A 21,839-nucleotide genomic window follows, 5' to 3' on the forward strand; every position below is an offset into this window, starting at 1 on the left:
AGTGTGATTAGGTAAAATGTGCACTTGTCAGCACTAAATCGAGTTACTGTCTACACAAGTCACATTTTGCTCCAGAAATAGATCTGCCTGTTTGTGTAAGAGTGTAAGAGGAAGCACCCTCTCATAAGCTGTAGAACTTAATGGCTCTATGTGGTCTTCTGGGGCTCTAGTGGCAGGCACCACGCATGTAACTCTGTATTGCCTGATGTAGGTGGTGTGAGAACCTACTTTAAGCTTGATAAATAATGGTGGTACTTAATTGGTGTGTTCCTAGTTGCACAATGCAATATTTTACCATTCTATTTCCACCCCCCACCTTTTTTTATTTGTTTCAATGATTTGCAGGTCCTTCACAGAGTGGTCCAGGACCTCAGTATCCTAACTACCCCCAAGGACAAGGCCAGCAGTATGCAGCATACAGACCCACACAGCCTGGACCACCACAACCACCACAACAGAGGCCTTATGGATATGATCAGGTACAACACTGTTTAATAAAATGTATTAATTCTTGTGCATTTATTGTACTGTTTTTAATGAATTTATATATATAAAACTCTCCCAGCTTTTATTTCCATTGGAGTTATTCATGTACAGTTAGGAAAGTTGATTAGTCTGTATTATTCTTTTCGGACTTGGCCAGACTATACTAAACTTTGCAAAACAGTGTGTTATATACAGCTCACCATTGTATCAAAATTAATGGGAACTATTTTAGCCTAGTGATGAGAGTGACTTCAGTGAAAATTGTGGACACAATGCCCCTTGCAGGGTCACATTTTATTATTCCTGTGTATTGAATATAGCTGAATGCTTTTTAAATTACTATTATTATTCCCTTAGGTGCAAATCCGGCCCTCCTCCTTGGCTGCTATAAAAGGCAACTTGCTTGCCCAGGCAGAGCAATTCTGTTGTACAGGTGTTGGGATAGATGTTGGGAGGAACCCATGCAGACTTGAAGCCTCAGTTTTTACTGGTTCTCTACATGGCTGTGTACAGGCAGGCAGAGCATTGGAGAGACAGAGTCAGGGTCTATTGCTATATCTCACCTCGAGAAAGCTAAGTAAGAGCCTATAAAGGCTATTCTAGCCATTGGGCAAGACTGGCTCCGCAGCTGCTTAAGGCCATTGAGAAGGGAACACTGAATCCTTCCTCTCTGTTCCTTGTATGGATGCCTAGTTATTAAGATTAGACATAGGACAGAGGATTTTCTCCTTTGTGTGTTACAAGCTACAGAACAGCAAATGTTGTCTAATGTCTCTATGAACGTTACAGTGTAAACTTTATTACAATAGAGGCCTTTACTCACCTGTTCATAAGGAAGCTAGACATTCTGACTAAATATATGTATGTAACTGCACAGATTTAACAATAAATTCTTAATAATTTGTTCATAGGCAGCTATTTAGACTTTGAACAAGAAAAAACATGTTTCCCATGTAACAGTGGTTAGAGTACTGTCAGAGAGAACAGATCTCTCCCTGTACACAAATATTATTTTAAAAAGAGAAGAAAAGGCAACAAAATATTGTTAACGTTGGTAACCGGAGAAGTGAACTACTTTTTTATCCCCAAGTCTTAAAAATAATATAGTATACAAAGAACCATAGTTCCCAATGCAAGCTCAAGACATAACAGGAGGTGGTGGAAGATAGAGGGGGGAGGAAAGAAGTTTCAATTTGTTGAATTTCCTACAGGTCATTCTGGCATGGGCTAGGAATAACTTCCCTCTTAAAGATTTTTAATCGGGAACATAACAAATGTTCTAGTCCTTCAGTTTCTTGAATAATGCAAATTCCAAGGGGAATCCATTTGTGGAAGGGTTTCCCTCTTTTCCACAGTAGAACTACTCCCTTAGGAACTGTGCTATTTAAGCTCCTTTTTGGCAACTGCCCTGAAAACTACCTCCTGTGGGTGAGCATTGTTTTAGGGCAAGAGAAACAATTTAAGATAATATTGGCATTATCAGATGTGGTTTTTTTGCTGCATTATCTTGAGGTGATTGAGGGATGACAATGCATGTGGTCATTGTCAGTGATCATGAGAAGCACATACTGATGTCTCTGTTCCCACTTGGCTGTTCACCCCAGTTACATCTCAAAAGTTCTCTTCCATCAGAGGAATTGGAGGAGAGTAATGAGACCAGTATTTCTATGCATCAAATCTGTGGAATAAGGATGTAGTAGCAGGCGTGTTGGAAGCAAGACATGAGAAGTAAATCTGCTCTGCTCCATCTGATGAGGCCTCAACTGGAGTATTGTGTCCAGTTCTGGGTGCCACATTGCAGGAAAAATGTGGACAAATTGGAGAAGGCCCAGGGAAGAGCAACAAAAATAATTAAAGGTCTGAAAACATGAGGGAAGATTTTTTTTAAATTGGGTTTGTTTAGCCTGGAGAAGAGAGGGCTGAGGGCAGAGCTGCTCTGCTACTTAAGTCAATGCAATTTACATAGTTCAGGGGTATTAAACCTGTGACTCAAGTTACAGCAACCTAAGCGCTGTCCACACTGGCACTGTGTCAGCGATAGACACCTTCCTGCCAGCATAGCTTCTGCCTCTCACGCAGATGGAGTGATTATGCCAATAGCAGAGCGCTCTCCTGTCAGCATAGTGTGTCTTTATCAGACATGCTACAGCAGCAGCACAGCCAGTGTAGCTTGTAGTGTAGACTGGTCCTAAGAGGAAACCTAAGTTTTCATACTGTAAAGGTTGTTACAAGGAGGAGGGAGACAGGAAGCAATGGGCTTAAACTGCAGTATAGATGTTTTAGGTTGGATATTAGGAAAAACTTGGTGCTTAAGCACTGGAGTAAACTGCCCAGGAAGACTGTTATCTCCATCATTAAAGATTTTTAAGAGCAAGTTAGACGGACACCTATCAGGGATGGTCTAGATCAGTGTTTCTCAAACTGTGCTTTGCGGAGCCCCAGGGCTCCATGAGACATCTCTAGGGGCTCCGTGAGGTTGACAAACTGGAAACGTAGATAGGTACAACACATACAATCAGTGGACTGCTGGGGCTCCGCATACATTTTTACGCATGTAAAGGGCTCCGGAGCCCAAAAAGTTTGACAACCGCTGGTCTAGATGAAACTTAGTACTGTCATGAGTGCAGGAGCCTGAACAAGATGACCTCTTGAGGTTCCTTCCAGTCCTATGATTCTGTAGAACAAGTTGGCCATCTATACCTTTATGATTGCTTAGATGTGCCTTGGATCATGCACAGGTTTTTGAACAACATGTGTTTAGTCTAGTCTCGTGCTCTGAAATTATGTGGACAATAGTTATGAGTTAAAGGCTGAGTGGATACCTTCACTTTGAATTTCTATGCTTTTGAATATAATTAAATTCTTGCAGTACTGCTCAAATTCCAGTTTTGTATTCAGTGGCTCTTTGTTAGAGAGCCAGTTTTACCATAATCTGTCTTAAATGTTTAATGTTTTTTATTTAATTACCAATACCAATTCAAGAAAATTTTTTTGGACAGAATTAAACTCCAGGCATAAACCTATAATCAGCAATGTAATTTACAGATGAATTTAGAGATTAATAAAATGTTTTCAAGTGTGTTTGAATCTTAATCACATGACTCTTGGATATTGCTTTTTTTCAGTTTTAATTTAGAAAACCAAAATCATTATCTAATCATATTTTTATATTTACTTTTAGGCGCAATATGGAAACTATCAGCAATGAAAAAGTACTTACATTCCAGTATCCAGTATCTATTAGCAGCCATATTGTCTCCTCAGCACTGTGGACATCTCCCTGTGAAGAGATACTCCCATTCCATATAGCTTTTGGAAAAATATTGTGGATAAATGGCTGTTTTACAATATACGGTCTTTATGGTCTAGTTATAAAAGGCTGTAGTCTCTCAAATTCTAATTTCACATCTGTACTCTAGATGGCAATATTGGACAGAAAATGCATTAACATAAACCGGTTTTCAGTGAGTTCAGAACTGTGCATCAAACAGACTGTTACAGACTGAAAGGTGTGAACAGCTTTGTATGTTTTATGAAGGTTATGGGGATTTAATATTTTTTCCACAAATTCTTTTGTAAGGGGAAGGGGGAAATGTACACTTTTTACAGCAGCAATATTTTGTATATTATGTTTTTCATGTGGTGAATATGCAAGACAGTACACTACTCACTGGGCAGGATCAGATATCTGCTGTTAATATGGATGGGGGCATGGTAAATGCTTGAATGTGTTGGTCTCAAAATGGTGTATAATAAAGATGAATAAAGACATAGTATACTGTACATCAGCAATAGGCTCTTGCACAAAGAATTTGAATCCTGGTTACCTAGACAGGAAGGTAATCAAGAACAATGTGATAGTCTTGTGCAAAGGATTAATTTTTTTAAGCTTTACAATTTTTCTGCGTGAAGCATTTTTGTAAAGATGGTTTCTAACATAGTTTGACAATTTTTTGCAACATGGTTTGGTACCCAGAAAAATTGTTCAAATTGTAGGTGTTTTGTCACAGTTTAACATTAATCAAGCTGTAATCCCTTTCTAATTGCAATAACAAAGACTAAAACAATGTTAGTTTTACCTGGTTTGAATATGCAAAAAATTCAAAAACTAATACTGAAAACAGGTCAAAGTATATTGTATAAGTGTATTTTAACCTTTAGTTGGATATTTTGTATGTAACAAACTAGCATAGAAGAATTTGTAAACCTCTATCTAAACTTTATTAACTGGGAATTAATACATTTAGAAAGGGGGCATTTTTTGTGTGTGTCCATTTTCTTACTGGTTAATATGAGACCAAGGTATGTTTTAGGTCATTCAAATATAAACCTGCTGTTGAGGGAAATGCCAAATGTTATTGTGAACCGCATTGATGCTTATAGTGTTGCATGTGAGATAGAGGCAGCACCTTGATCAATAGCATAGTACACAATCTGGTTTTGAGACCATCCTGCAAGTGTAGTTCAGATATAGGAAGGGATAGTCTGTTGTGCAAGAATACCTGCATTCAGGACTTCTTGGCAGCCTTTGCAAAGGACATAACTTAAAAATAAAATTAGCCCAGGAGTAAAATATTTTTTCACAGTTGACCATAATGTTTTAACAGGGAGAAAGCAATTGTAATACATAGTATTTGAATGAGCAAAATGTACATGGAAACATTTTTCAATTTGTCCATTGATTTTAACGGGAGATTTTTTTGGCTTAAAGTTGATTAGTAGAAAATGCACATCAAGGTTTGAACAGATAAAGCCTGAGGAGCATTATTATGAATGAAATGCTTGTAGGTTCTGTGCCAATTTTCCACCACTGTGTACTTCATTGCTATTTAAAACTGTACTCCATCAACTCTAAAGGAAGAATAAATTATTTGTGATTTTAATTTTCTCATTTGTTTCTTTAAATTAGATTTCTATCACTCTAATGTCTCATCTGGAGACTTTGCTGTAGGTTTTTATTTTATAGACGTTGGTCCAGGATAACCAAAATATATTTGCATTCTAGGACTTTATCAAAATTCTCTTGCCATAGCCAAGTTAATTAGAATTAACTGTTCAGTAATCAGCATGTTGTGTAGGCTGTTTGTTACAAAATTCTTTCTCTGAAAATGAAGGTCCATGAGGCTATAATCAAGATGACTGAATTAGATAAATGAGTTGAAGAGACAAAAAAAATGTGCTGAACCCAACCTGGTATAGCTACGTTATCTCATTTGAAATAAGCTCAACTGACATTAAGAAATAATTTGTCTTGCCAACCCATCTTCTGTTGTCTTATTCTCCTTTTTAATGGAAACTAAAATTGCAATTTTAATAAGCAGAATTTCCTCCAGGGTTTCCCTCCTAGAGACTAGTGCATTTGCAACATTTAATTGTTTTATAACGGTCCTGTTTCGTAAAGTTTTTAATTGGTGGTGACAAAAATTACTTTATTCCTCTGATACCAGACTAGAAGAACAACTTAAGAGGAGGTAGTCCCCCATAAAAGTTAGTATTTCCCATTTAAATTATACCTTTGTTATTCACATCTCCTTAAACAAAAAAGGAAGTAGGCATGTCAGATATAAATGGATAGGACACAAAATGGCAAGGTACAAGAGGTTATTTGAACCAGATATCCTTAAGCAAACAGAAATCCAACCCTTATAAAGCCAACAGAAAGAATCTGAAACTTAAATATCGAATGGATTGTGTCAAATATGAGGTCTGATAAGGAATTTGAAAATCCACTTGAAATTTTTAAAGAAAGTATTGCATGCAAGAATCCTATGAAAGAATTAGTATGTTCTGAGAGTAAAAAGGAAAACGAATGAGTCTGTAGCAGTCTGGGGCTCACATTAGTCTATGGTTAGTTTTTATGATTGATTGAACAATCATTTTCATCTTTTAAAAAATGTTTTTTTCTTCTGCTGCTGTGTGTGACAAACAAAAAATTGACTAGTTTTGAGAATCAAATAAAAATGGAAACAAACTGAAAAATAGAGAAATACATACTTTTTCTGTAAAGACTCTCAGTTAAAGTAATCTCATATTACTTGTAATAGAAATGCACTAAAATCATGTAGCTGTGAATTTTAAATAGACAGTGTTTCTATGAAGAGGATTAAGGACATGGATGCAGAAAAATATTCTTTGTCATTCTCCATAGTTTTCACCACAGAGACTGTTGAGGAATTGCACACTATTTTCAGGTGATCTTCAGGGTGAAGCAGTACCAAATGTTTGAGGGGTCAAAAAGAAAAGCTGTTGGAATAAACCAAATGAACTGAAGAGTAACAAGTCACCAGGACACACAAGAATTTATTGAACAATTTAGAAGGAATTTAAGAATAAAGTGGCTGTGAGCTGCTTTTTGAATGCTCTCTAATTGACATCAGCTACTGTGCCAGAAGACTGAAGGCCTGATGGATAGTGTGAAATAAAGACCAATGAGCCTTACTACAGTACCAGGCAAATTGGCTGAGGTAGTAATTTAAAGATAGAATTATGTAACACTTGGATGAATATGATATGCTAAGCAAGTGTATTTTCTATAAAGGAAAATTGTGCTTCCCTACTAGTATTAGTCTACTAGAATTCTTTGAATGTTTCAGTGGTTGGTATAGTGGATAAATAACTGGTTGATATTTATTTGGATTTTCAAAAAAAACCCTGGCACAGTCTTTACAAGATGCCCCTGAGGAAACTAGTCATAAGATAAGAACCTTCATAGTAGGGATGTCAACATGTAGTCCACTATAGGATTATCAGTTAATCTTATCAACAAAATGCATTTCCCCCTTCCCCCGCTGTTTGCTGCCTCTGTATGACAGGCAGCAAGGGAGAGGGGGAATAGGAGCCAGTGTTGGGGGGAACTGGCTTAAAAGAGGTGGCATGGGAGGCTGCTGCAAAGCAGCCTCTGTGGCAGTCCAGAGCTCCCCATGGACAGGGGCTGCTCTGCCTCCCATGGAGCAGCCTCTGTCCACCTGACCCCCTCCCTGGTAGCAGCCTCTGTTTGCATGGCACTTGGACCCCTGAGGACGGTGGGGAGGGAGGGAGCAGTATCAGAGGCAGCAGCGCAGGGCAGCCGGCAGCCAGGCTGTAGGGGGAGCTAGTTTTTAAATGGGCTTTCCTCATGGACAGGCTTCTGCCTGGCATTCCACACTGCTGCCTCAGCATGGGATGGCATGGGGGGAGTGCACTGGTTACTGGCCCCACCACTGGGGACTATCAAATAGCTGTGTAACCAATAAGAATTCATGTGGTTATACGACTATTCAATTACCGGATATCTAACATCCCTACATCATAGTTTGGAAACTCTTTAAGATGGGTATGAATACCCAGCAAAGAAAAACCCATGGCTGGCCTTTGCCTGCTGACTTGGGATCGTGGGGCTTGGACTGTAGGGCAGTTTTATTGTAGACTTCCAACTCAGGAACCATCTCACTTCACAGGGTCCTAGAGCCTGGGCTCCATCCCAAACCCAGAAATCTACACAGCCCCACAGCCCAAGCCTCACGACTTCCAGTCAGCCGGTATGGGCCAGCTTTAGCTGTCTAGTTGGTGTGTAGACATCTCCTTTATGCACAGTCACATGAAAACATTTTCAATATGCAGCTGGGGTAAAAAAGAAACAACGTTAAGAAAGGGATTTCTATTATCTTCGCCCAGGGGTTCTCAAACTTCATTTCATAGCTACCCCCTCCTGACAAAAATCACTCCACGAACCCAGGAAAAGGGACCAAAGACAGCCTGCCCATACTCCACTGCCCGTGTTGGGAAGGAGGGAAAGAAGAGAGGAGAAAGGCAATAAAGCCTGAGCACCACTGCCCTTGGAAAGGGGAACAAAGCAGAAGCCCAAGGACTTCAGCCCCTGGTAGAGGGTCTGTAACTTGAGCCCAGCTGCTCCAGGCTGAAGCCCTCATGCTTCAGCTTTGGCCTCAGGCGTGGGGTGCGTGGCTTAGGCCAGCCACCTTCTCTCAAAAAAGGGGACAGGAGAAATAGGAAGGGGTCCAGAGGTGGGCAATGAGTGATTAGAGGTATGGAAAATACTTCAATATAAGGAAAGATTGAAAAGAACATGACTGTCTAGTTCAGAAGGGAAATGCTCATGACAGAGGTATATAAAATTATAAATAGAATAGAGAAAGTAAATTGAGCACTCCTACTCATTTTTTCTGATAATGTAAGAACAAGGAGAATAGTCAATGGAACTGAAAGGCAGCTCATTTAAAACTGATAATAGGAAATGCATAACTGCACAATCCACAAGATATCACAGAGGCTACAGGCTCGGTAGATTTTTAAAAAAATGGATTTTTATATGGATAAGAACATCCCCAGAACATATATTAGATCAGATGAAACACTATTTAGAAGGGATATAAAGCCTCATGCTCGGTAGTAATAAGCCAATAGCTATTTAGCATTTGCTAGTTTGGTTACTTTTTATTTATCATCATCTTCTGACATGTCTGGTACTGGGCACATCTGAACCAGTATGGCATTTTTTATATTCCATTTCTGAACATGAAATCCTTGTAATATTTTTGGCTTTTATGATAAAAGGAGAGATTTGATGTAAATCTACAAGAGCGAAATCTGTAACGTGGATGTGGGCATGTGACTAACTATGTATGTTCAGGGCTCGCAGAACCACGGCAAACCCTGCTTGCCAGCTGCGCTGTCTGGCAATCTGCGCATGCGCAGATCGCCTGAACCTGGCTCTTCCGGGTTACAATCTACTCGCCATGGGCGAGTAGATTGTATTATTTGCCAAGCCCTGTGTATGTTTATAGAATCATAGAACACTCAAGAGATCATCGAGTCCAGTCCCCTGCTCTCACGGCAGGACCAAGCACTGGCAGGTGATTGTCTAACCTGCTTTTAAATATCTGTAGCAATGGAAATTCCACAATTACCCTAGGCAATATATTTCAGTGTTTCGCCACCCTGACAGTTGGAAGTTTTTCCTAATGTCCAACCTAAACGTCCCTTCCTGCAGTTTAATCCCGTTGCTTCTTGTCCTATCCTCAGAGACCAAGAAGAACAATTTTTCTCCCTTCTCCCTTTTAGATACTTGAAAACTGCTATCATGTCCCTTTTCAGTCTTCTCTTTTCTAAACTAAACAAGCCCAGTTCTTTCAGCCTTCCCTCATAGGTCATGTTTTCTAGACCTTTAATCAGTTTTGCTGCTCTTCTCTGGACCTTCTCCAATTTCTCCACATCTTTCTTGAAATGTGGTGCCCAAAACAGGTCACAATACTCCAACTGAGGCCTAATCAGCGTGAAATAGAGAAGATTTCTCGTGTCTTTCACACAACGCTCCAGTTAATGCATCCCAGAATCATGTTTGCTTTTTTTGCAACAGTGTCACACAGTTGATTCAGGTTTAACTTGCTGTCCACTATGACCCCTAAATCCCTTTCAGCAGTACTCCTTCCTAGATAATCACTTCGCTTTGATTCCCACTTAGAAAAACTCATTAATTAATTCTGCATGATAACTTTAAGTATTTTTAGGTACATGATTACCCTTCCAATTCTACCATTTTTGTGAAACATACTAATGACTTAGAGATTGTTTTTATTTTTCTTAATTTCAATCTCTGACCATTGGGAGCCCTGGAAATGGCAGCTCTTTAGGGGGTGGGTTGATTTTGGGTAGGAGCAATAGATTATTGAGGATTCACATTGCTATTTTCTAAAGCCACTTTGGGGGCACATTTGCTGCCTTAGGGCTTGATCCAATCCGACTGAAGTCAGTGGAAATGCCTCTATTGATTTCAGTAGGGGTTGGATAGGGCTCTTTGGAGGAGTAACATGTCACTTGGAATAGCCACTGCCTCAGCTTTCATGTTTTTCAGAGCTCACAATGAAGTGGTCCATAGAGAGGCTTCCATGGTGTCTCACAGAGAGAGGCATGTGGTGGAGAGTCACTTCCTTCCCTCTCTTCCCAATGTCCAGCGTAGGATGCCAGTCTTCAAAGTGCCCAGCAGGCTGGCACCAGACCAGCAAGCCTATAAGTACAGGCTGCACCTCCCTGGCCTAGTACCCTCAGGACTTGACCGGTTCCAGACAAGGGAGTTTTCCAGACCAGGGGAGGTATGTGTGTGTGCGTGGTACTAGCCTCCTCACTGGGCTCCTCTCCCCAGCAGCCAGGCTCCAGTGGCCCTGCTAGCTTTGCTGCCCTGCTGGTCTCCACCAATTTCGCTGCCCCACTGGCCCAATGTACTCCAGCAGCCCCACAGACTCCACTGTCTTTGCTGCCCCCACCAGTTTCGCTGCCCCACCATGATCCAGAGACCATGCAGACTTCACGGACCCACCAGCCCTGCAGGCCTCTGGCGGACTTGCCAACCACCAGCAACCTATGCCACTAGGGCTCTCTCTGGTCCAGCAACATCTGTGGTCCTGCCAGACCATAGATTTTGCCAAACCAGAGAGTCCTGAACCACATTCAACCTGAAATTCCATTGACTTCGACAGGGCTGTTTATAGCTTAAATTCCCAGCATGCTCAGGAATTGAACTTACTAAGATGGGGTTGACGGGGAAGGGGTGTGTAGCTTGGAAGAGTTTCCAACTCCTGATTGGAACAATTTAAACATAAACAAAACATCTATTTGTAATTTAATAAGGAAGAGAGGAAAAGTGCTTTCTTTTGGCCACAGACACACTTCTCTGAAAAGAGTTAAAAATACCCCTTTAGAAGAAAAAATTAGACTATTTTAATACAATGTATGATTTACACATGCCTGGGATTTAATCATTTTTATAGGGCTCTTTTTTTCAGTATTCAGTAAATGAGAAACAAAACAACCCATGACTTTTTTCTAAGCTACTGATATTGCTTTACTGCTTGTTCATCAGAATGCTTAACAAATGAAGAAAGTCAGCAGCTTCATAAATATTATAGAAACATATTAGCTCACTCTTTTTTGCTAGTTTAAACAAAGCTATTAGAATTTGTGAACTCTTCTGAACAGTGCATTCTATTGGCTTGATTTGTCATTTTTTTGTTTAAAACAATAGTTGTAGGTGAATTACACTATGGGGCCTTCAAAAAAAAGTGTATTTTTATCATTGTTACATCAGCTAAAAGTTAATTTTATACCACATAACTTCTAATTTCCTACTTCAGAGGGTTGTTGCCAACACAGAATGCAGACATCTCTGAATAGGCCTGTTGGAGATATTTTGTAGAGATAGATAATTGGTGGGGATATCCATTTTATTTTTATGAAATTGTGGTACATTAGGGCTCATCAACAACTTGTTCTTTTCATCTAATTTAAGTCCTGAAAACACTTTTGATATACAGATGTATAGGTTGCTCTTTTTATTTCTGTGTCTAATGGTATAGTCTTCAGTTAGTTGCTTTGTTCCTTTTAATAAAGTACAGTATAACCAAGTGTCACCACTTCTTGTTGTAACTTTCTAAACACTAGTTACAGCTGTACTTATCGAGATATCTTGTTGAATTGATATGTGGCTCAGATGTCAAACTCCAAAGTGCCCAACTCTGATCTGTGTGTCTGGGTTTTTTGTTGTTCTCCCCTACCCTCCACATTGACATAGGTCCTTTGAGAGCCGGCTTTTTTTTATCAAAGAACCTAGATAACTGCTGCTACCTGTTTGTGCCCAGGGTCATTTGCTGAGATGAAATATTTGCCTTTTGCCATAAGATAGCGTATAAATGTAATTAATGTTCATGGAGAGGGATATCAGCTGTAAATACTTCTCACAAGGTTTTCTTAACTTCTCTGCACCAGAGGACTAGTTCATCCAAGTGTAGCAAATTACTAACCAAGTTGGCAGTAATTTGCACTTTTGCCCTCTTTTTTAGACATCTATGTACTCCCAGGATCGAGTAACATAAAGGTAGAACAAAACATGTGGCAAAATTGGAAGCCTTTGCTATAACCTGTGTGGTTTTATTGGCTGGTAAATGGATGTTTTCAGGCCTGCAAATGGATTCTCGACAGGTAACCGGAAATCTTTAATCAGTCTTAGCAATCACATCTGTGCACTGACACTTCAAATGTTTCCTTATATTCCCTGGAGCACATGTACAAAGGCAGATGTGGACGCCATCATGACTGTATCGTGGGGAGTGACTGTTCTGCTGAGTTTGACAGTGTTGAAAAATTCAATTTTTGCACAATATGGTCTCAAAAGCCCCAATTCCCTTAAAATTAAAACAGTTAATTTTGCATCCCTTTCAAGGAGAATGCATTCTAGTTTATGTAATTTTCTCCTTGTTGTCTTAACTTAGAGTTTGTTTTAAGTCTACTTTTTGTATGTCTTGTTCCACCTGTGCTTTTTCAGAGCATCAGAAGGGTAGCCATGTTAGTCTGAATCTGCAAAAGCGGCGAGGAGTCCTGTGGCACCTTATAGACTAACTGAAGTGTAAGAGCATAAGCTTTCGTGGGCAAAGACCCACTTCGTCAGTTGCATCACAAAAGTCTGAAGTTCATTTTGATATCATTTTCCTTCTGACATGATTTAAATCGTGAACTTCTGTACAGGCATCACCAATGTTCTTCCTGTTGTATCTTGTGACAAAAGAATATGGTTTCCATTGTTAACTTTCTTCAGAGAAGCCTGCTCATGCAAAATTAACTAGTCTATGTGACATAGTCAAGGTTACTTGATTTCCAGTGATTAGAAGTTGGTGTAATTAGTTTCTCCCTTACAGATCATTTATTTATTTTAGTTTATAAATTTAAACACAGATCTCTGGCTCAAGGCATTTGTATTCATCTTGAAATTGCCAATAAAACATAAGATTCACTGTACATATCAAATGGATTGGACTAATTACATGCTCCACAATAATGGTTGCCCACTGAAACAGTTGTTCCACATATGACCATCATAGGATGACTGGCTCCTTTTATAAGGGATTTGAGACCAATGCACCTGTGACTAATTACTTGCTGCCCAACTGGCCTTAATGAAAGAAGGGGAGACGGCATCAGGGGAAAAGCTGCTTCTTGTGGCATGCTCTCAGCCCAGGGAGGTAAGGAGAAATATTACATGATGGCTGCGTCTACACTGGCCGCTTGAATTTCTGCAAGAACACTGACAATCTCATGTAAGATTGTCAGTGTTCTTGCGGAAATGCTATGCTGCTCCCGTTTGGGCAAAAGCCCTCTTGCGCAAATGCTTTTGCGCAAGAGGGCCAGTGTAGACAACACGGTATTGTTTTGCACAAAAAAGCCCCGATCACGAAAATGGCGATCGGGGCTTTCTTGCGCAAAACCGCGTCTAGATCGGCACGGACGCTTTTCCTCAAAAAGTGCTTTTGCAAAAAAGCGTCTGTGGCAATCTAGACGCTCTTTTCCGCAAATGCTTTTAACGGAAAAACTTTTCCGTTAAAAGCATTTGTAGAAGATCATGCCAGTCTAGACGTAGCCAGAGAGTTGCTAAAGGGTTCCTGAAGGAAGAAGTTGGGGAAACTGCTGGTGGTGCTGTTGAAAGCCCAGAAACAGGTTCCAAGAAAGGAGAACTACATACCTCCCTGAATCTGAGAGGAGGCTACTTGCCAGAAAGATATTGAAGGATTATTTTGATGCTGGGTGGAAGAAATTTTATTTCAACTTCATTTGGACTTCTTAAAGGAGAAGCCCAAATGGGATTTTGTCTATACCTTTGGATTGTGTGGAATTGGTAAGGAGCCTCAAGAAAAGTAGAAACAGAGGGAGGGTGCTACCGAGCCACATTCAGCCAGCAAGAACCCTACAGGGCAGGCAGGTCCTTTGCCAAACTACCTCTGGCCTTCAGTCCTCTCCTTCCATCAAATATCCCTGAAATTCCAGCTAAAAGTACAGCAGTGGGCATGGGGCAGAGTAAATTCCAGTGTTGAGACTCACTCAGAGAACATCCTGCCAGCCACCCCTTTCCATGGAAACTGAGGGTTGGGAGAGAAAGAGCTGGGAAATATAGGTAAATTATTTGCTCACGACAGTACCAAATTCCTGCCATCATTTAGCTGAAATGTTCTGTTTTTAACCCCTTCAAAACTGATGTATAATTAATTTCTTGGTATGTCCCAGGATGATGTTGCACATGATTTTCCCAGGTACTAAATCCTCTCCTGTTACTGCAGTTGGTAAAGTCACCTTTCTTTGGCAATTTTACTAGAAGGCCTCTCTTCCACTAACTTAGGTTCTATCCAAAAGCACTGGGAAAATCTGGAGGGCTATTTCATCACTTGCTTCAAGCATCTCTCCCATAATATCAGCCTCTCCAGCTGCTTTCCCTTTTTTGTTTGCTAATAACAGCTTTTCTAACTTCTTCCACTGTAATATCTATTACATCAACATGAAGCTCTAGTGATAGTTCTTCATTACATGCTGTATTTCTAATAGTTTAGTTGGGTATGGTCTATTTAAAGCAGCCTGAAAATGTTCTACCTTTTTTTCCCCTTTGTTCTTCTGTACTAAAAGTCTTTCTGTTTGCATCTTTAATAAGGCCTGCAGTACTGCTAGAGTTTCTTTTTAGCCATTTTATTGTCTAATACAAAGTTATAAGGTGACCTCTTTGGCTGGCACCATTAACCTCTTAGCATTGTCTATCAACATATGTACTTTTATCTCTAGCCCTTCTTTTTACCTCTCTGCCTTGAGCTTGTATTCTGTTTTCCAGTTGCTTGTCTTTTCACATGTTTTAGCATTCATGAGTTATTGCTTTACACGTCTTCGCTAGTCCGCTGCTTCCCAAGGAGCACCAATAACCTATTCTTCCATTTTAGATTTCTTTGTTATAAGAACTCTCTTTGTCCTTTTTCTAAAGCAAAACACAGGACTATGTAGCACTTTAAAGACTAACAAGATGGTTTATTAGGTGATGGATTTTCGTGGGCCAGACCCACTTCCTCAGATCTGAAATTCCAGATCTGAGGAAGTGGGTCTGGCACACGAAAGCTCATCACCTAATAAACCATCTTGTTAGTCTTTAAAGTGCTACATAGTCCTGTTTTTTGCTTCAACTACACCAGACGAACACGGCTACATTTCTATCACTGTCCTTTTTCTAGATAGTCTAGATCTGGTATTTTCCCACAGAATATCAGTGTCTTGGATTTCTTCAGTTAATTCCATTAGCACACAAGACCTGTTTGTCAGTTTAAGTTGAAAACACTTGGTCTTCTTTTAATTTAACTTAATGTTCAATTTGTACTATATCAAGGTTATGGGCACTGACCACATCTACTCTCCTGTACAAACATACATCTGCCAGCAAGCTGAGAAACATTCTTGAAATGTAGAAATGATCTAGCTGGTTCTTTCTTGTGCCTTCAGGGGAGTTCCCTGTCACTTTATGAGAAAATATTGTTCTACCTATCACTAAATTGTTCAGTCTGCAAATTTCTACTAATCATTCCCTTCCAAACTTGGTTTATTTCCAAACCTGTCCTGCGTTTGTGCCCATAACTATCCAACCCATCATTCTTACTTCCAGCCTTTGTGTGAACATCACTCAGAGTCACAATATTGTATTTTGGGATGTCGGTTAACACATCTTTTAACAAATCATAAAAACAATCTTTTTTTTCCTTATCTGTCTTTTTGATGCTTCATACATAGTATGGTATGACTGTTAGTTTGAAGACTCTCATTTGAAAGCAAGTACTATTAATTCTTTGCTTGACTGATTCCTGCACATTAGGATTGCTATGCCGGCTTCATGTCTATTGTCCACATTCCTGGAGTAGATGATTTTTTTATTTGTTTCTCTAAAGTGTAGTTCATTTGAACCTGTCCATCTACAGTCACTGATTCCAAGGACATCAAGATGGAAATTGCTTGATCAGTTTTAGTAGCTACATACATTGTTCTCACATTCCAAAATTTGATTTCATTGTTGATCTGTCTTTGAGGCAGGCATTTGTCAGGACTGGCCTTTCTTATAGTCTTGACCAATGCCTATCATGTTCTTCCCACGAAGCTGGTCTCTTGTTCAAGCTGCATAACGATATGGCTCCAGGTATTTCATTTTTGTAGTAAGTTTGTTTTTATGTGGTAGGATTACCAGCCCATGCACAATCTTAGGTTTAGTGCCCCTTATTCATTATTTGGAGCTGTCCATGTGTGGACGCACCCCACTAATCATCCAGGGGATGCCTTTGATAGTTTCCAATGCCCTAAGACTTGTTATACTGGTCCTTCCTATATACTGAATTCTATCGTTCTCTATTCCTTTTTTATATGCAAAACCTGACAATCATTGGATACTTAGGAGTACCCATTTAACCCACTATCATTTACTAAATTGGAGCTATCCAGTGCTGTGGCCTCTGATGGTATCCGTATTAACAAGAAAATTTATATTTGTGTGGAAATTACAAACTGAACACGTGTTCCCCAAGAAAGAGCAAGGCAGCTTCTGCACACCTGCTCCTTTAAGAAAGTGGGGAGTAGGTAGTGGGAGAGCACTCAAGGATTGTGGGAGCTGCAATCTTCCGCGGAGTGAAGACGTGGCCTCAGCATCTGAATCAGATTACACAGAATTTGTGACACAAGTTGGTTTTCCCCATGCCTGTGCTGTATGGAAATGCATATTGTTCACACCCAACCACTGGAATTTACATGTGAGAACAGAAATGTTTGAGTTTAGCTGGACAATAAGCATGCAGAATTGGAAAGAATCGTAGTATAAAAATGTAGCTTAGTGAGACACCTAAGGTCACAGAAGTAAAAAACCATGAACCGTTTTCTAGTGTCTACCTACCCTTCCTTTGTGAATACAAATTTCCTAATGAGCACAGCACTAATACTGCCCCTCCCCCTTCAGCAGCTATGCATTTTCAAGCCACAGAAATCCTACCTCTGTCCATTATTTTCAGTATGTCACATTTCAGCCAGCTCTAACTCCATAGCAAAGTTGAATACATGAAACCCTACATGTTAGCACTTAGTCCTTGTTCCCACATAAACACAACCATTTTGCAAACATGATCTGATTTTAATTACTCCCTTGGCACTAAAACTCAGGATTTTCCGAGGCAGCCCACTAATGCAAAATGCATTCATATAAGCTCTGGCTCCAGTGGGTTAGATTCTCTAAATAAGCATGGCAAAGTTTTTCTTCATTCACAACTCTCAGGCTATTCTGAGAGACTGATTTATCCAACGAAAAGACTAAAGCTATTTTGGACTTTTAATAGATTGTAAATGCCTTGTTCTTTTTGCAAGAATTGAATGTGGGGTTGTAGATCAATGAAACTTGACTCCTTTTCATGTCTCCAAACAAAATCTGCCCAGGATCAATGTTGTGGTGGTGTGTTGTGTATCATGATATTCTTCTAAATATCTTTAATGGAATGAGGCTGGCTATCAGTGGGATTGGGCATTAAGTGGATTGCAACTTTCTCTGTTTCATGAATGTTCCACTTTTAGATCAATGGAGGAAAAGTGCTGCAACAGAATGAGGTATAATGTTCATGGCATCTGTGTTTTAATTTCTAAGACTTCAGTATGATTCTTGTTTGATTTAATATGGGGAGAGCCATGGTCTTTCTAGTTGCCTGAGCACAGAGTGAGGGAATCAGAATGCTAATCCCAGCTCTGACACTGGCTTCATGGGTGTTCTTGGAGAAGACACTTAACTTCTGTACAGCAGTTTCCAACCTATAACAGGGGGTCAAAGTTTCACATCCGAGGCCTGCATCTATTTGACTTCCATGGGCTTTAGATTAGGCCTTTAGTGACTTGACAGAGATTTTGTAAGGATTAATTAGATAATGGTTGTCAAGTGATGCATGATAAGGACTAAGTTATTCTTTGAGGGCAGATGATGAAATGCCAAATCCAAATGTCATTTTGAGGTCAACCTCTGCAAAGCCAAATTATATTGAATGTCGGACTCCCCTGGGAAAATTATATATATTAAGACATTATGTATTGTTTTCTAAGCATCCTAATGTGTGCTAGGCACAGCACAGAACACAGAGAAACCATGGTTCCTGCATTCTCAAGAGATTACAATCTAAGTATAAACAACAAGGGCAACAAATGGAAGAGGTGGGGATAGAAGAAGAGAGAATAAATTACATAGCTAACACATGATGGCTTACTGAGGCTCTTCATGCTTCTTCAGCAAATATAGGTGAAGGTTTCATGGGTTAATATTATTTTTTTTATTTTTAAAGCTATAACACTGAGTATATTATTTGGAAGGCAGCACATTTCAGTGAACAGAAACTGGACTTGGATACAGGAGACTTGTTTGTTTGCTACCTCTACCTCTGACCTGCTGTGACTGTTTCCTCTCATCTCCTCTGCCCTCTCTCTTTAGGTTATAAGCTCTTTGAAGTGAGGACTGTTCTTTAATGTGTGTTCACACAGTGTCACATTGCCCAAAGGGGTAGAGTCTCTAGGAATGATCACAATACAAATATATAATAGCAGCGATTCTTCCTCACAAGTACACCACATGTCTTACCACAGCAACGCGAAGATTTGTGATACAGGCTCTTTTTCTATACAGCATAGCTGCTCTTATGCTGTGTTCTAGTATATCTTCCCACTTCCTAAGGGGGCTTGGTGCAAGAGAGACTCAGAGAGGAACACACAAGGAATGAATTCATTACCCAGCTTTCCCTAATGCCAATTGGACATGCCAGTGGAAGTAATACAAAGTAACTGCAAAGTTACTACACGCACCAAAGGGAAAGCAGACTTAAAATCTATGGGTGAGATTCCGTGATGGCACAGCACAAAAGTCACAACCTAAGGAGTGACCCATCTCCCTTCCCTCTGCTCTAACTATGCCATGGTGCTTGAGGGCATCCTCAGAAGTCAGCCTTATTTCTGTTTTCTACAGTGCTGTGCTGGGGGAACCCCCACCCTGGGCTAGCTCAAGGGCTTTTAAAGCCCTTTAACCTAGCACAAAGGAGCCAAAGTGAGAGTGAGGATCACACCTCATAAGAGTCAGGTAACATCTATTGACATTCAAAACAATTTGTACTCAACTCTCCTAGCATTTCACACAACAGCTGAAAATATATATGGCAATATGCTAAGGTCAGGCACCAATATAAAATATTGGGAATTCTCTTTACTATTGCTCCACCAATGTATCTGAAATGCTGTCCAACAGTTATTATGACATCTGTCTAGACATTGGCCTTTTTACATATATAAAAAGAGATGAAACATGCAATTGGTTGAAGTCAAGTCCAATTACAATCTTATCTGAAGACTTTTCCATCTCCAATTTCTTAATCATCGATCATCAATTTTACCTTCTATCATTGTGTTCTTGATTCATGCAGTTATTTGTCAGTTGAGCCAATGCCCACAATGTAAATTTTAATTTGATTTCTCTTACTGTTTTGCTGGGAACAAAATGGCTGCTTCAAATTATACTCCACTAATGACTTCTTCATCTGAAGCAAAGTCTGCCTTACAAGTTCTGTATCATAGCAAGTTCTATCGGGAAAGGATACTAACATCCCTAAACTAAATTTCTCTTTTTTTCTCTCAGTTTTCAGAATCCACTCTTTGTCATGCAGGTCTGGAAGGCTAAAAATATCTATCTCCAGAGACATTTCCCTGGGCCATGTTCTTTCCTGGAATTCTATAAGCTTTCCCACCCAACCTGACCCAACTTGGGTCAACCTCAGTGCTTAATTTTAAAATTTCCAAGAGCCAATACTTTATATAAACAATGAGTACTTCTCCATTATATAATCACATATCAAATACTCTGGTCTCATTCTGTCAGTTAGATTCTATATATTGAATTGCAATTATTAAAGAAAATTATGGAAAACCTTGTTCTGAGTATTTCCTTATGCTCTCTTTATTGCTGAGGATATTTTGTATGAAAACAGACACTATCTTTTTGAAACTGGAGGTGCAGCCATAGCCTTCTGTGACACCAAGGTTGTTACGAGAATGATAGGTGAGCAAATACAGCAAAACTGTTTCTAAAATCTTCCTTTGAGCAAAAAAATCCCCACTTTGATTTTATTTGTGTTCTTTTTCACTCTCTGCAAATATTATTCTAAAATTATTTTAAAAGTATCACAAATATGTGTGTGTCTTTCTTTTTTTTCTTTGCTTGTACATTGATGAAAGAAATGTCCCCAGGGCCATCCTGAAAGCTCTTGGATATGCAAAACCAACACAAATGTAGGTGACTAATCATATGAGCAAATACCCAAAACAATATTTGTTTTTTATTTGTATTTATTTATATAAACTTCCTGTACTCTTTCACTTTCTTTCTTAAAATAGTCCTTTGCCATGATACCTACAAAAAACTTTACAGTAATTAGGCCGCTGGGGTGTTTCTTCTTCTTAGTGTATACAGTCAGCATGTGACCAATATTGTTTCATCGTTTCCTTGTGCTTCCCTGTCAGTCTATAACCATCTGTTGTCTTTCTTCTTATGCTTAGGGCATGTCTCCACTGGCCAGTTCTGTTGCCAAAATCCCCTTTTTGGTGACAAAACTCGGAGAGCATTCACATCACAACATGACAAAAGTCGCAAAAAACCACCCATTTCTGGTGACAGAAAACTTCCACCTCCAGGAGGGACTTTTGCCCCTCCCCTTCCCGTTGACAATCAAGCTGTGTGTGTTACAGGAGACTTGGCTTCGAGTTTATTGAGCTCCAGGATGTTTCCTACAATGCCTGATTAGCCATTCTGACCAGTGCTTTCCAGGTAAACAGAAATGCACCCTTTTTCCCTGCAAGCCCCAGGAACTTTAAAATTGATTTTCTGCTGGCTGATTCAGCATGGAGTGCTCCCCATGGCATCATCTCAGGGAAACAGGGATGATGGCTATCATTCAAGATGCTCTGCTGGTTGGAGCACCCTAAGAGGATCTTATGAGCATATGAGGTGAAGAATGGGTGCAATCACAGCTGCAAGTGACATGTAGGAAGTGGGACATGTACAGCCACATTTTTCAGTCTCTATGGGAACGTTTACACTTGCTCCCTAGTTCAAGCGAGGGATGCAAATGTAGCTGACCGAAATTGCTAATGAAGCAGGGATTTAAATATCCTATGCTTCATTAGCATAATCTCGCCCTCCCATTATTCCACTCAACAGCTGTTTCGAAAGTGAAAGTGCGCGCCGGGATGCATTAGTTCGAACCAAACCCCTTGGTTCGAACTAACGTTACTCCTCATTTTTAATGAATCCCCACTTCATTAGCAATTTCGGTTGGCTACATTTGCATCCCTAGCTCGAACTAGGGAGCAAGTGTAGACGTACCCCTATGTGAAGAGGGGTGTGAGCCAGACACCCTGTAATGCCAAGCCAAGATAAAGGAATTTTGGCAGATGAAGGAGGCACCATTCTGGTGCTGCGTGCAAGTCATGCCATTTTTATAAAGAACTGGAAACAATTC

General features: G+C 39.9%; 1 protein-coding gene across 3 annotated transcripts in view; it reads left to right on the forward strand.

The window, feature by feature from the left end:
- SS18 (SS18 subunit of BAF chromatin remodeling complex) overlaps window positions 1-5,369 on the forward strand; it is a 66,946-nt gene extending 61,577 nt beyond the window's left edge. For all 3 annotated transcript variants that reach the window (XM_075920820.2, XM_075920818.2, XM_075920819.2), the window contains 2 exons: window positions 346-479; window positions 3,668-5,369. In XM_075920820.2, coding sequence (XP_075776935.1) covers window positions 346-479; window positions 3,668-3,694 — 161 coding nt within the window. In that variant the 3' untranslated portion in view covers window positions 3,695-5,369. The remainder of the gene's footprint in view (window positions 1-345; window positions 480-3,667) is intronic.
- The last annotated feature ends 16,470 nt before the right edge of the window (window positions 5,370-21,839 follow it).

Source organism: Pelodiscus sinensis, chromosome 2, assembly GCF_052426305.1.
Source record: "Pelodiscus sinensis isolate ZL-2025 chromosome 2, ASM5242630v1, whole genome shotgun sequence".
Classification (NCBI taxonomy): Eukaryota; Metazoa; Chordata; order Testudines; family Trionychidae; genus Pelodiscus; species Pelodiscus sinensis.